The 14,583-nt window shown below is 36.0% G+C and overlaps 1 protein-coding gene across 4 annotated transcripts in view; it reads right to left on the reverse strand.

The window, feature by feature from the left end:
• Positions 1-14,583, reverse strand: part of EPC1 (enhancer of polycomb homolog 1) — a 93,418-nt gene that overhangs the window by 18,909 nt on the left and 59,926 nt on the right. For 3 of the 4 annotated variants that reach the window (XM_029953692.1, XM_029953691.1, XM_029953690.1), the window contains exon 2: positions 10,636-10,795. In XM_029953692.1, the coding sequence (XP_029809552.1) occupies positions 10,636-10,795 (160 nt within the window). Of the gene's footprint in view, positions 1-1,603; positions 1,708-10,635; positions 10,796-14,583 lie in introns of those variants that run through there. The other variant, XM_029953693.1, reaches the window with a different exon arrangement.

Raw genomic sequence — 14,583 nt, forward strand, 5'->3', positions numbered from 1 at the left:
TAGATCAATGCCCTTCTTCTTACTATTTTCTACACATACTTTATAATCTATTTGATAAATATTAGAATATGACTGATTTCCTTGAAAGGAGGCATTGTGACTTCTTATTTATTTCTGTACCTCTAGTGCAGAGACAGTAAACATGTTCATCTCGTATGCCGACTCTGTTTGCTGTACCCTACTGAAAAGCATACTGATACTGACTCTATTCAAGTTGGGGGGGGGGAATCCCGAAAAAATATCATCCATTAGTGATATCCATGATAGGTACAAGAGGTGATCCTTTGGCTACTCCAAATCTACATCCCTGTTTCAGGTCTAAAATAGGAATTGGATTCCTATAGGAATCCAATAAATATCTGTAGAATCGAACATATTATATACTATTGTTCGTTTTCCATTTTGACCTATATTATGCTTCAGTAACATTCCTAATTAAAATATTTAGACTCCTTCATTAAAAATCTCTATATATTGGGGTGCCTGGATGGCTCAGTTGGTTGACTGACTCTTGATTTAGGCTCAGGTCATGATCTCATGGTTTGTGAGACTGAGCCCTGCATTGGGCGCCATACTGAGCCTGAAGCCCACTTGGGATTCTCTGTCTCCCTCTCTCTCTCTCTGCTCTTCCCCTGCTCACAAGTGCTCTCTAAAAAATTTTTAAAAAACCCAAAACACCCCAAACTCTATACATTAACATCTCTGCACCCATGTTTCTTATAACCATTGGTCTCCCCATGACTTCCCATGATCTATTTCTGTTTGTTACTGCTATATAAACAGAGCTTTTAGAGATCCTGAAGTAGATTATACAGTTAGATTAAAAATACTTGTTTTGTTGGGTCCCTAACCAAAACAATCCATAGCTATATTATTCAATAGGATAACCACTAGCCAATTTAAATTAATAAGATTAAATTAAAAAATCTAGTACCTTAGTCACATTAGCCACATTTCAGGTACTGAATAGCTACATATATGTGGCTAGTGCTATACCTGAAAGCACAGATTATAAGATATTTCCATCATCACTAAAAGTTCTATTAAAAAGTGGTGATCCTGATAATACAGAGAGCCAAACTGATAGGGACCAACCAACAATGTTCTGCTTCTTAAGGGTATATTTTATATATTTTTAGGGTCTCCTTTACATATTACTTTGGCATCCTCCACTGTAAAATAATTTTTCAGATCAAATCACACTTACCAAACTTAATTATCCACAAAAATGAGACAAACCCATCTATCATTTCATTATTGCATTATCAAAATATATCTGACATACATTATATCACGAATGACAAGTTACATCCAACATATGGAAGAAGGAAATCAAGACTGGAAAGAAAGATCCCTGTCCTTCTGTGTCTTTCACAGAAGTTAACAAGTATCTGATGGTTAAATTGCCTTGCCTTTCCAAGAGACTTTCCTTTTATAGTTGGTGCAAACACATGTAAGATCTTAAAATGTAAGGAGAACCAAATCTTGTTCAGACATAAAAATATTAAAGCCTTAGAAAAATGCTAACATGTAGAAATTCACTTTAGGATTTCATTTGACCAAAAAACCCAGAGCCAATGATTAACATGTAATTTGGCCAAACCTGCCACTTCCAAATGATAGCTCAACTGCAGCTGATGAAGATATAATGTATTTATCATGGTCCTAAAAATAGGAGTATCTTCAAACTTTCTGGGCCATGTTCTTGAGTTTGTTCAAAATAGAAAACAGGGTCTGCAGAGATACAGGCAAATGGATTGCATCTTATAATTAAGTTGTCAATTAAAATGAGACCTAGCTAGCCAGTAACTGCTTAAAAATAGGAGCCATACTGTAGAGGTTAACTCCTTTTAAAATATTTTGATAGGGATAAATCCAGATTATGTTTGGTTCAACAAAATACACAGATGGAGAAGAAATGCAGTAGAAATAAATCTAAGCAAGAACATAAAGACTACATATAAATTGATTATTTTTAAAGGAGATACAAAGTAGTACAAATCATAGTCTCATGCTTAGAGTCAAGTAATAGAAATGAAATGTATATAAATGTTTATGTAACAAATGGCATATATGGATCAGACCATAACACCAAATAGCATTTTAAAAATACAAGAGCAGGGGCGCCTGGGTGGCTCAGTTGGTTAAGTGTCCAACTCTCGATTTCAGCTTGGGTCATGATCTCATGGTCATGGGATCGAGCCCTGTATCGGGCTCCATGATGGGTGTAGAGCCTGCTTGGGATTCTCTTTTTCCTTCTCCTTCTCACTCTCTCTCTACTATTCCCCCATTTGCATGTGCATGCCTACTCTCTTTCTCTCTCTCCAAATAAATAAACTAAAAATTAAAATAAAATAAAAAATAAAACTAAAAGAGGCAAATAGTGAAAGGATATTTGAGTCCATCAAACAGCACAAATTGTGGATTAGAAACAGAATGTAATTGCTGATTAAAAAGAAGGCCCATCATCCAAGGTTCAGGAAACACTGTCAGACCAGGAATGGTAAATGGGTTTCAACTCAAGCACTAACCCTCAATGATTGGTAGTATCAATTTGCAAAGTTCTTGAAATAAATGCTGAGCATCTTTGCCTCAGACCTAAGAAAACAAAGCTATTATTGATAAGCTAGACCATCAAAATCTTCAACTTCTTTATATTTGTACAGAGCTTAGAGTCACTTCTAGAATGTACTTGAGGAGAATGAATAGAGAATCCCAGATTTGAAAGATTTAAATCACAGATACAAAATCCTTTTTGATAAAGTTCTATGGTTGATTTTATATGTTAGAACGTAGTACCAGCAAAAAAATGGGGGAAGACAGAGTGTTGCAGGGGGATGGGGAGGAAGACAAAGGAAGGAGAAAATGCAATCGTTCAGCACTGGGCCATAAAGACAGGATATATCCATGCTGAGAGGTGATTTAAAAAGTAGGTTCTACAAAGATCTATTTAAAAAAAAAAACCTTTTCATTTAGAAATTCACACTTCTAAAAATTGCAACATGAAAACAGTACAAGGAATAGCTGCATATCCTTTCCCAGATTCACCTACTGTTAAATTTTATTATTTATCATTTGCATGCATTCTCTATTTTATATCGATTTACATAAACATACATACTTTATTTTTGAGGACACTGGAGAGTAAATAACATTCACAATTGCTCTTTAGTGCCAAACACTTCAGACTGCATTTCCTTAGAGTCTTTTATATAATCACAGTATAGTCATCAACCTCATAAATTTATACTCAAAAAACAATCTAATTTCCTGACTATATTCCAATTTTGCCAGCTGATCCAGCATAGGACCAGTCTAGGATCAGGTATTATTTTTGTTACTGTCTCTTTGGCTTCCTTTAATCTGGAACATTGCCATACTCTTTGTCTTTTAAGACACTAATATTTTTGAGAATACATCCCTTTCCCCAGAACCTTTCTTCTTCTTATTCCTATCGTGAATAGATTATGCACTCTCAGATGGCATGCTGCATACTCAACTTTCTTAATCCTTCTCAGGGTATCACATCTAGAAGCAATGTTCATCTGTTCCTCATAAGTGATGTTATTTTTCATCAGTCAAGAAATTAACCAATTATTCCACTGCATAACTACTGTTTGCTTTTCCCCCCTCTCTTGTAACTAATAAGCGATTGGTAGGAAGAGCTTAAGACCATGCAAATATCCTGCTCCTTTTCAAAATTTCCTTTTCTATTGAGAACACACTGATGATTCTTACATGATTCAATCTTGACCATGATAACTGCAAAATGACTTTATAATGCCAACACTTTCTTCACAGTATATCATTCTCAGCTTTTGGCTTTATACAAGAGAATACTCTTTACCATTTTTAATAATTAGTATGGATTCATGAATTCCTACATTTTTTAATGCTTTATAATTCATTGTTATGCTTCATTATTCCATTGCTTTAATCTTGTTTCTTGGCTTTTCCATTGGACAAAGCTATAAATATATGCATCTAAATATATGTATATATACATATATAAATGTACATAAAGGCTACTCTTTAAAAAGAGGTTTCCTTTGGGGTGCCTGGGTGGTTCAGTTGGTTGAGTAGCGAACTCTTGATTTCGGCTCAGGTCATGATCCCAGGACAGTAAGATCAAGTCCTGGGTCAAGTTCTGTGCTGTGCATGGAATCTGTTTAAGATTCCCCCATCTCTCCCTTTGACCTTCTCCACTGCTTACGCTCATGCTCGCTCTCTAAAATAAAGTTTTTTTAAAAAAGTTTCAGGATTAACAGGAGAGTCTTGAGACCCAAATGCAAAAGGAAGGGGGAGAGAGAGTTGTTCCTGTCTATTCATTCTGGTCAGAGCTGTTTTGTCCTTTCTTCCAGTATAAATAGGAAAGAAGTCCCTAGCTGTGGAATCCAGAAACTCTGCAGGTCACTAATTAAAAGAGAAACAACATTATATGATTTGGATCAAGAGATGTTGAGTAGCCAGCACTCAGTGAAGAGCTTACAAAGTATGTAAAGTCTAAAGGGGATAATGGTTTTAGTATGGGTTTTTTCCTTCAGAGCTCCAACTTGGATAAAAGGGAGAAAATTATGATTTCTTGCTTAGTCAGTCGAAGATAAGGATAGAGTTGAACTTTCCCAAACTAATGTTCAAAGAAATGTTAACAGATAACACATATCAAACACACAAATGGAAAATGGTAGGATAAAATAAGCTTTTTTTTTTTTAGCCACAGACTCCCAGAGTCCTTAAATATGATAATAAGTATTATGATAGGGGAATATAATATGTAATCATTCTTAAACATGTTTGACCATTGCTTTCTTGGGAAATACTAATTATCACCTTAAAAACTCTAAGAAGTGGGGCACCTGGGTGGCTCACTTGGTTAAGCATACAACCTCGGCTCAGGTCATGATTTTGCAGTTCGTGAGTTTGAGCCCCGCACTGGGCTCTGTGTTGACAGCGGAGAGCCCATAGCCTGCTTCGAATCTGTGTCTCCCGCTCTGCCCCTCCCCTGCTGGCACTTTCTCAAAAATAAACAAACAAAAACATTGAAAACACCACTCCCCAGAAGAGTTTGTGTAACACTTGCTTGAGAGCTTCACAAAACAGGAATTAGGGGAACTCAACTACACCAGTCCATATATGTAATTAAAAGTAAGGTACCCTTCAGAAGTAATTCACTAGACCACCTCACAGTCAAAATTCAATTTAACTTTACAGAAATTGATACCATAATTATTTTTATTGTACTATATTAAAAGCCAATACCAAGTTTTAAAGAATTAACATAAATCTTATATAATTTCTTCCAGAAAACAGAGTAAGAGAGAACTCTTTCCAACCTGTTTTATGAAGCTACTATTACTCTGACACCAAAACCAAACAAGGCAGGGGTGCCTGGGTGGTTGAGTGTGCGACCTCAGGTTACGTCATGATCTCACAGTTGAGTTTGAACCCTGCAGTGGGCTCACTGCTGTCGGGCAGAGAGGACTTGGAATTCTTTTGTCTCCCGTCCACTCTCTGCCCCTTCTTCCCCCGCCCCCCCCCACTCTCTCTCTCAAAAATGAATATTAAAAAAAAGATTTAAAGAAAGACAAACAAGGCAAAGCATGTGCACGTGGCGCACGCGCGCGCACACACACACACACACACACACACACACACACAACACACATACACAGCCAAACATTATCTCTCATAAACCTAGAGGCAAAACTCCCCAATTAAATTTTTAGCAAACCCTACCCAACAAGGTATGGAAAAAAAAATACACAACAGCCAAGTGGGACTTACTCCAGGTATGGTTCAAAGTGAAAATCAACCAGTGTATCTTATCACCTCAACAGGCTAAAGAAGAAAAATCATATGATGCTTTCCATTGATGTAGAAAAAGTATGACAAAATTCAACACTGATTCATGATAAAAACTCTCAGTACACTAGAAATAAAAATCATGATCCATAAGAGTAAAACTAATAAACTGGATCTCAGAAAAATATCTTTTGCTCTGTGAAAGCCTCTGTTAAGAGGATGAAAAAATATATTACATACACTGAGAGAAAATATTTCCAAATCACATATATGACAATCTCATAAAAGGCAACTAGGCAACTAAAAAATATTTACATGTAATGTAATACTTAATGGTCAGAGACTTAATTATTTCCTTCTAAGATCAGGAACAAGGCAAGGATGTCTGCTCTCACGACATATTTTGACACAGTATTGAAGTTTTAGCCACTATACTAATGCAAGAAAGATAAATTAAAGACAGATTGAAAAGAAAACCTAAAACTGTCTCTATTTGTAGACTATAGTGTAATCTTCTATGTAGAAAATCCCAAAGAATCTGCATTTACTAGAATTAATAAGCAATTTCAATTAAGGCCCTTGTACATAAGACAAATTCACCTGCATTTCTGTATACTGACAATGAACAAGTGGAAGTCAATCAAAAGTGCAATATCATGGTGAATTGCTCCAAAGAAAATAAAACACTCAGGTATAAATCTAAAGAAATGGGTACTGGATCTAGGGTGCCTGGGTGGCTCAGTTAAGCACTGACTCTTGATTTCGGCTCAGGTCATGATCTCATGGTTCATGAGTTCGAGCCCCATGTCAGTCTCTGTCCTGGCAGCATGGAGCCTGCTTGGGATTCTTTCTCTACCCCTTCTCAGCTCTCTCTCTCAAAAATAAATAAATAATTGTTAATTTTTTTTAAATAACAAAGAAATGTGTACAGGATCTATATGATGAAAATTATGAAGTATCATTGAAAGAAATTAAAGAACCAAGTCATACTGTGGTCATGAACTGAAGACTCAACATAGTAAAGACGTCAATTCTCCTCCCTATACTGATCTAGAGGTTTAATTTAATTCCCATCAAAATCTTAGCAAGTTTCCGTGCAGATACAGACAAGCCTATTGAAGGCCCTAGAATACCCAAAATAATTTACAAAAAGAAAAATAAAGAAAGAATGACTCTTTCTGATATTAAGGGTTATCACAGAGCTACAGTAATCTAAATGGTGGTATCATCTTGGAATAAAAAGAAATCAGTAGAAGAGAGAACCCAGAAACAGATCCAAGTCAATTTGCTTACTTTTTGGCCAAGAAGCAAAAGTAATCCAATGGAAGAGGGATGGTTTTTTCAATATATGATGCTGGAGCAAATGTATATCCAGAAGTAAAACCAAAACAAAGCCCAAACAAAAAAACCCCTTGACCTAAACCTCACACACTCAAAACTGATCATACACTTATATGTAATTGATTAAATTTGATCTCATCAAAATTAAAACCTTTTTTTCAATGACAAGACTTGGTTAAGAAAAAGACAAATTATATACTGGGAGAAAATATCTAAATCACATATATGACAAAGACTTTGTGTCTAGAATATATAAATAAAACAATTCTCAAACTCAATGTTAAAACAATCTAATTAGAAAACAGGTAAACACATAATCATTTCACCAAAGAGGATATACAGAAGGCAAATAAACACATAAAAAGGTTTTTAATGTATTAGCTACTTAGAGAAATACAAACTTAAAGTGTAATGAGATATCAATGCATACCTATTAGAATCATTAGAATAAAAAAGTGATAACCCCAAATGCTGACAAGAATACAGGAGAAACTGGATCACACAAATACCTCTGCTGATAACGTAACATGGGAAAGATACTTTGGGAAATACTGTGGAAGTTCTTGTCAAACTAAAAATGGACCCGGCAACTGCACTCAGGTATTTATCCTCGGAGTTCACAAAAAACCCTACAGATCAATGTTTACAGCAGCTTTTTTAATAGTCAAAACCTGGAAACTACACAAATGTCTTTCATTGGGTCAATGGCTACACAAACTGTGGTACATACATATTATGCACTACTGCTTGCCAATAAGAAGAAAGGAACTATGACACATGAAACAAGTTGGATGAACTCCAAGGATATATGCTACAGGAAAAAAGCCAGTCTCTAAAGGACATACACTGCATGATTCTGTTTATGTTACATTCATGAACTAACATAATTATAGAGATAGAGATATTAGTGGTTGCCAGGGGCTAGGTTTGACTATAAAGGAGTAACAATATATAATCCTGTGGGGATGATATAGTTGAGTATCTTGACTGAAGTATCTAACACTACATGTATTATCCTGTGAATTTATAATTATTCAAAACAAAATGTTAAAAGAAATTCAATGGCAGCCAACACCAATTAGCAGACTGTCTTGATTAATATTCCAATGTGTATTCATCTTTCCAGAGACAATATACTTCAAATTTGTACTGATTAAAAAATGTTCTTCCCAAATAAGCTACAATCCTGCTGCCATTTTATTATTATTATTATTTGATTACAATAATAGCAAAGTAAATTCCTTTATAAATATTGCACCTTTTGACTCTTCTGACCATAATTTACTCAACTTGTTACCAGTAAAATGTGTTTTACACGTTTTGGTCATCAGTGACCCATCTACTTGTAAAATATGCATTCCAAATTTTTTTTCTGATAGCAATGATCATGTGAATTACTTAATATAATTTTATCTTACTTAATCCTGCTTTAACCCAAACACATGCATTCATATAGTATTACCTGTGGCTGTGGAATACAATGTGGTCCTATTTAACATATGTGCCATGTTTTTCAGAGAACTAATTTTTAGGTTCTAATATTAATCAGATTTGGTCAAAATGTCTGTGTCATAAATATAAAATAAACATGTGACTGAGCAAGAAAGCACATGCCACTTATTTGGTTCACTGCAAAGTAACCTTTAGTAAACTGGAAAAAAAATTTTTTTTTCCTAAAGGAAATCAATGAGGTTACATATAGGTTAGAATTAACATCAAGTTAAAAACAGCAAATGCTGGGGCACCAGGGTGGCTCAGTCGGTTGAGCCTCCGACTTCGGCTCAGGTCATGATCTCAGTTTGTGGGTCCCAAGTCCCACATCAGGCTCAGTGCTGACAGCTCAGAGCCTGGAGCCTGCTTCCGATCCTGTGTCACCCTCTCTCTCTGCCCCTCCCGGTTCCCACTCTCTCTCTCTCTCTCAAAAATAAACAATAAGAAAAATTTAATAAAAAATACATCAAATGCCAATATAGTGCTGCTAAGAGCTGATATAGACACTATAGTTTTTTTGGGGTTTTTTTGGTTTCTCACATTTAAGAAATAGTAAAATAAATGTTTAAAATTTGGACAGAAAACCAGGTGCCTCGTTAGCGCAGTAGGTAGCACGTCAGTCTCATAAAATTTGGACAGAAATGATCACACAGAGGAAAGGCTAAACGAAAAAAATAATTTTAAGTGATTATTCTAAAAACATCACATATTCATATGGTCCTGAAAAAAGGCTTAGACAGAAAAAAAAAAAGTTTGGACATGTTGCTGGAAAAACCTCTTAATCATAAATGTCAACAATGTAACAATGAAAGCTGTACAAATTTTACCTAAGTAAACTTTCAACTATGTTTTAAAGTTGTCAACTACTTGGGACTGAGTAAATGAAATTTAGTCTCTTAAATTTACAAGATCTCATAAGATCATCATATGTGATGGCTATCAAAGGGTTATTGCTAATGAAGAACTTATCACTATAACGTGAAACAAGATATGAATTAGAATACTAAATTTAGGCCTGCCTGGGTGGCTCAGTCATTTGAGTATGGGACTCTTGATTTTGGCTCAGGTATGATCCCAGGATTGTGGGATCGAGCCTGCTCAGCATGGAGCCCACTTACAATATTCCCAGCCCCTGCCCCATCTCTGTCTCTCCCCCTCTCCCCAGCTTGTGAGCTCTCTCTCTCTCTCAAATTAAAACAGCCCCTCAAAACTCACTAAATTTTAAAAAGTAAATAGAATCATAGATCAGATTTTGGCAATATATTGGTCCAAGGGCCATACTGGGTTGCCATCTGTTTTTGTCAATTAAGTTTAAATGAAATACAGCTATGCCCATTTGTTTATGTATTGTCTATTGTTGATTCTGCCTTTCAGCAGTACAGCCAAACAGTTGTGACAGACTAAATGATTCCAAAAAGCTAAGATATATACTATCTGACCCTTTACAGAAAAAGTTTGCTGATTCCTGACTTATACTAAGGAGTTCTTTAAGGCTACTCACATAACTATTTCTCAACAGTAAGAAAACCATTTCCATATCTGAGGTATATTCTTTATCCTAAAGTAGCATAAGATCACATGTTGAGATGAAACTAAAAACTTTGGATGAAAATGCCATCTTTTTTTGTCAGGTAGAAATCTCAATTTTAAAAGGTGAAAATGGGTGCCTGGGTGGCTCAGTCATTAACCATCCGACTTTGGCTCAGGTCATGATCTCACAGTTTGTGAGTTCGAGCTCTGCGCTGGGTGAGCCCAAGCCCCGGTGAGCCCAACTTCTCTCTCTCTCTCTGCCCATGGGATTCTCTCTCTCTCTCTCTGTCCCTTACTCACTTGCACCTTCTCAAATAAACAAATAAATAAGTTGAAAATCATTTCTAGTAACTTTCTAAGCTGTTGTCAATGAAATGGGTACCAAAGAAGGCCTTGAACAGATAAAAGTAAAAATGTGTCGAGCTCAGCAGATAAATAGGAAATATAATTATTAAAAAAGTAATTACTTACGCTGTATGTGAATGAGCTGCTTTGGCATCTTAAATTCCCCAGGATATATAGACTCATAGTAAGCAATATTACTTTCTGCCTCTGGGACTGGTATGACCATATTATCCCTCTTCTCGCCATACACCTGCTGTGCTGAAATAGCCCGCTGAAGATGGTGTTCCTAAAAGAGGAAAAAATAGGTAAGTTTATGTATTTAAAAATAGCAAACAAAATGTATACATTATGAAAAGGTTTTTATTTATTTTAAAAATAAGGTATTTTAGGGACTTCTGGGTGGCACAGTTGGTTAAGCATCATGATCTCATGGTTAGTGGATTCAAGCCCCACATTGGGCTCTGTGCTGACAGCTCAGAGCCTGGGGCCTGCTACGGATGGATTCTGTGTCTCCCTCTCTCTCTGCCCTCCCCCACTTGCACACATGCTCTCTCTCGTTCTCTCTTGTTCAAAAAGAAACATTAAAAAAATAATAAAAATAGAAGATTTTAGTAGCCTTGAAAGGATGCTAACAATAGTTAGTGGTAAAAACATATTAAGTAGAAACAAGGTTTTGTTACACTATATACTTTCTCAATTTAAGAAAGGTACTACACTGAAATTGAGTTATATTATACAGAAGATTCCAAAAAATGACTCAACTGTTGAAGTTTGCATTTTACAAATGAAATTCAAAGAAAAAGGGTTAAAACATTTAAATTTGTGTGAAGAAAGCAAGCTATGGATAAAAAATTACTCTAATCTCCTTTTCATATAATGCTTCAAAAATTTGGAAAAATACTTCATATGCATCAACTAATATCTTTTAAAAGGACAGAGATTATTATCTCCATTCTTAGTTGATGAAATGGACACATTCAAACCCAGTCTTTTGTCTCTATAACCTCTTATGAATTTCCAGACCCCTTTTTGAATCATAAGAGAGTACAGGGATTGAAAGCATAGGCTTCAGAGTCTGTGATTCCTGGAAAGACACTTTAGTCTTCTAAATCTGTTTCCTACAGTAAGAGAAAAATAATCTACTTTACAGGTTTGGTTGGAGATTTGAGTAAGATAAATGTGCCTAAAATGTTTAGCATATAGCATTTAACAGGTACTCAAAATATGCTTTGATTTAGTCACCACACAGAAAGATTTTACAGTTTGTGATACCGCCAGCTGCCATAAAAATATTTGTTCTCACCTAGCCCATGTATTATCACTGAATTTTGGTAAACATTTCATTAAACTAATTTTTAATATTCAGATAAGATTCAGATAAAATTTAAAATTCAGATAGAATTCTCCTATGCAACATACAGAGCTTTATTCCTATGGCACTGGTTCACTTGATCTATCCTGGAGGTCTTTCTACACTGACACTTCTATAATTTTTGCAAGAGCTGCATTGTATTCCACTATATGGATGTATCATAACTTATTTAACCAGACACTAATTGATAGGGAGAAAAACAAAACAAAACAAAACCCTGGAAACAACATAAACGCCTACCCTTTTCCCTGAATGATACAAAAATCATTCCTGTACTGTTATATACAACCCATCTTTGTGGACTGGTGAAAGCATCTGTAGGAAAACTGCAAATGAAAGTCCTCAAAAAGCATTTGGGGTACCAACAACACATTGCTTGCAGTATCTTAATGACCCTTTAAAATTTTTAAATCATCCATCTAGTTATTTTAGGTTAATTTCTTTATATTGATAATTAAGTTTTTCTTAAATTTTGCTGTGGTTTGCTCATTTTCAAAAGTGCATTTCTTTCTGGAGGTTTATAGATTATTTCCTTTCTAATATTAAGGAAATTGGCCCCATGTAATAAATTTTCCAAGTATTTTCCTGAAGTTTGACTTCTGATTTTGTTTAGAGTATTTTTTCCATGCAAGAAAGTTCTATTAGTTAAATTTATTTCTCTTTTCCTTTATGGTTCTGGCATGTTTAAGAACAGGTATAAATCGTATAGTCACAAATTTGATCTTTGATCTTTGATTCAGGCTCCTAACTGGCTAACTGTATCCTCTTATACTTTAGTATAGTTTGTTGTCATACCTACTGGCCCTTATCTATTGATACAGGGTGCTTGTGTAAGCTCTAGCTGGAAGTCAGTCACATGAGTATTTTTTCTACTCTCTGATTCCCTCAAATGTCAAGAAAAATTTTCTTTGACCTCTGCCCCACATACTTATACCAAACTCAATAAGGCAGTGAGGAAGGCACATTATTCCTAATTTGCATTTTGTTCCTAATTTAGAACAATTAACAATTAACCTGTTATCATTTGTGGAGATGAACATGTGAGACATACAGTCTTTTTATTTTTTGGATAAGGAGAGATGATGGCAAGCCACTTTTCCTAATGTCATGCATAAAATCATCTCCTCTCTTTAATGATTAAAAACGTGCCATTTTTGGGATGTCTGTGTGGCTCAGCTGATTAAACATGCAACTCTTGGTTTCAGGTCAGGTCATGATCCCATGGTTTGTGGAATCAAGCCCGGCATCCAGGTCCACACTGACAGTAGGAGCCAGCTTGGGAGTCTCTCACCCTCTTTCTCTGCCATACCCCTACAAATGCTTGCTTGCTCTCTCTCTCTCAAAATAAATAAATTTTTAAAAATGTGCCTGCCTCCTACACTGTTGGTGAGAATGTAAACTGGTGCAGCTGCTCTGGAAAAGTGTGGAGGTTCCTCAAAAAATTAACAATAGAACTCCCCTATGACCTGGCAATAGCAATAGTAATGCTAGAGATTTACAGAATTTCTAGAAGTGCTGATCCATAAAGGGACACATGTACCCCAATGTTCATAGCTGCACTTTCAACAATAGCAAAATCATGGAAAGAGCCTAAATGTCCATCAAGTGATGAATGGACCAAGAAGATGTGGTTTGTGTGTACAATGGAATACTACATGGCAACAAGAAAGAATGAAATCCGGCCATTTGTAGCAATGTGGATGGACCTCAAGGGTTTTATGCTAAGTGAAATAAGTAAGGCAGAGAAGGACATATACCAATGTTTTCATTCATATGTCGAACAGGAGAAACTTAACAGAGGACCATGTGGGAGGGGAAGGGGAAAAACAGTTATGGAGAGAGAGAAAGGCAACCCATTAGAGATTCTTAAATACTGAGAACACCCGTGGGTTGATGGGGGTTGGGGAGAGGGGAACAGGGGTGATGGGCATGGGAGAGGGCACCTGCTGGGATGAGCACTGGGTGTTATATGGAAACCAACTTGACAATAAACTATAAAAGAAAAAAAATGTGCCCGTATCATAGAATAAATCTCCCTTGCACTTGGGAGTATTCCTAAATTTTTTCCTACTCTACCCAATTGTCTCTTATGTCAGACTTAATCTATTTCAAACAATGTAGTCTCATACTATACTTCATTGTCTAGTAAGGCAACTCCTCCTTCATAATTCCTTTGTCAGAATATTCCTGGCTACCTTATTTTTCTAGATGAACCATAAAGAAAATTACCTTCAAGGTATGAAATGGGACCCCTAAAGTGTTTTGGTTTTTATAGGCAATATTGTCTGCTGGTTAAGAACATGGACTTTGGTAACCAAGAATGCTCTGGATCTGAATGTTGGCTCCATGGTTTACTAGCTCTAGCTTTAGGACTTGAGACAAGATCATGTTTTATTATCTGTAAGTGTATATTGTGTACTTACTTTACAGAATTGTGGCTAAAATGCATGAAACATTGTGGGAAGCTGCAAAGATTCAGCTGCTTGGCCATTTGCTAGCCGGAAATGTCACTCCCGGCGGGGAGTTACAAAAATAGGCAGGGGAGCGCCACTCCCTGTCAGGAGAAGCCAGAAGAACAAAGATCAATCGCCTACAGGCAGGGTGGTATCGGCCCTTCAGTGCTGTGCTAAAAACCTTAGTTTGGTTCCTCTTTTACTCCAGCCTTAATCCCTTAACCCTGTTTCCTAGCAACCGACCTAGGT

Source organism: Suricata suricatta, chromosome 10 (genome assembly GCF_006229205.1).
Source record: "Suricata suricatta isolate VVHF042 chromosome 10, meerkat_22Aug2017_6uvM2_HiC, whole genome shotgun sequence".
NCBI lineage: Eukaryota > Metazoa > Chordata > Mammalia > Carnivora > Herpestidae > Suricata > Suricata suricatta.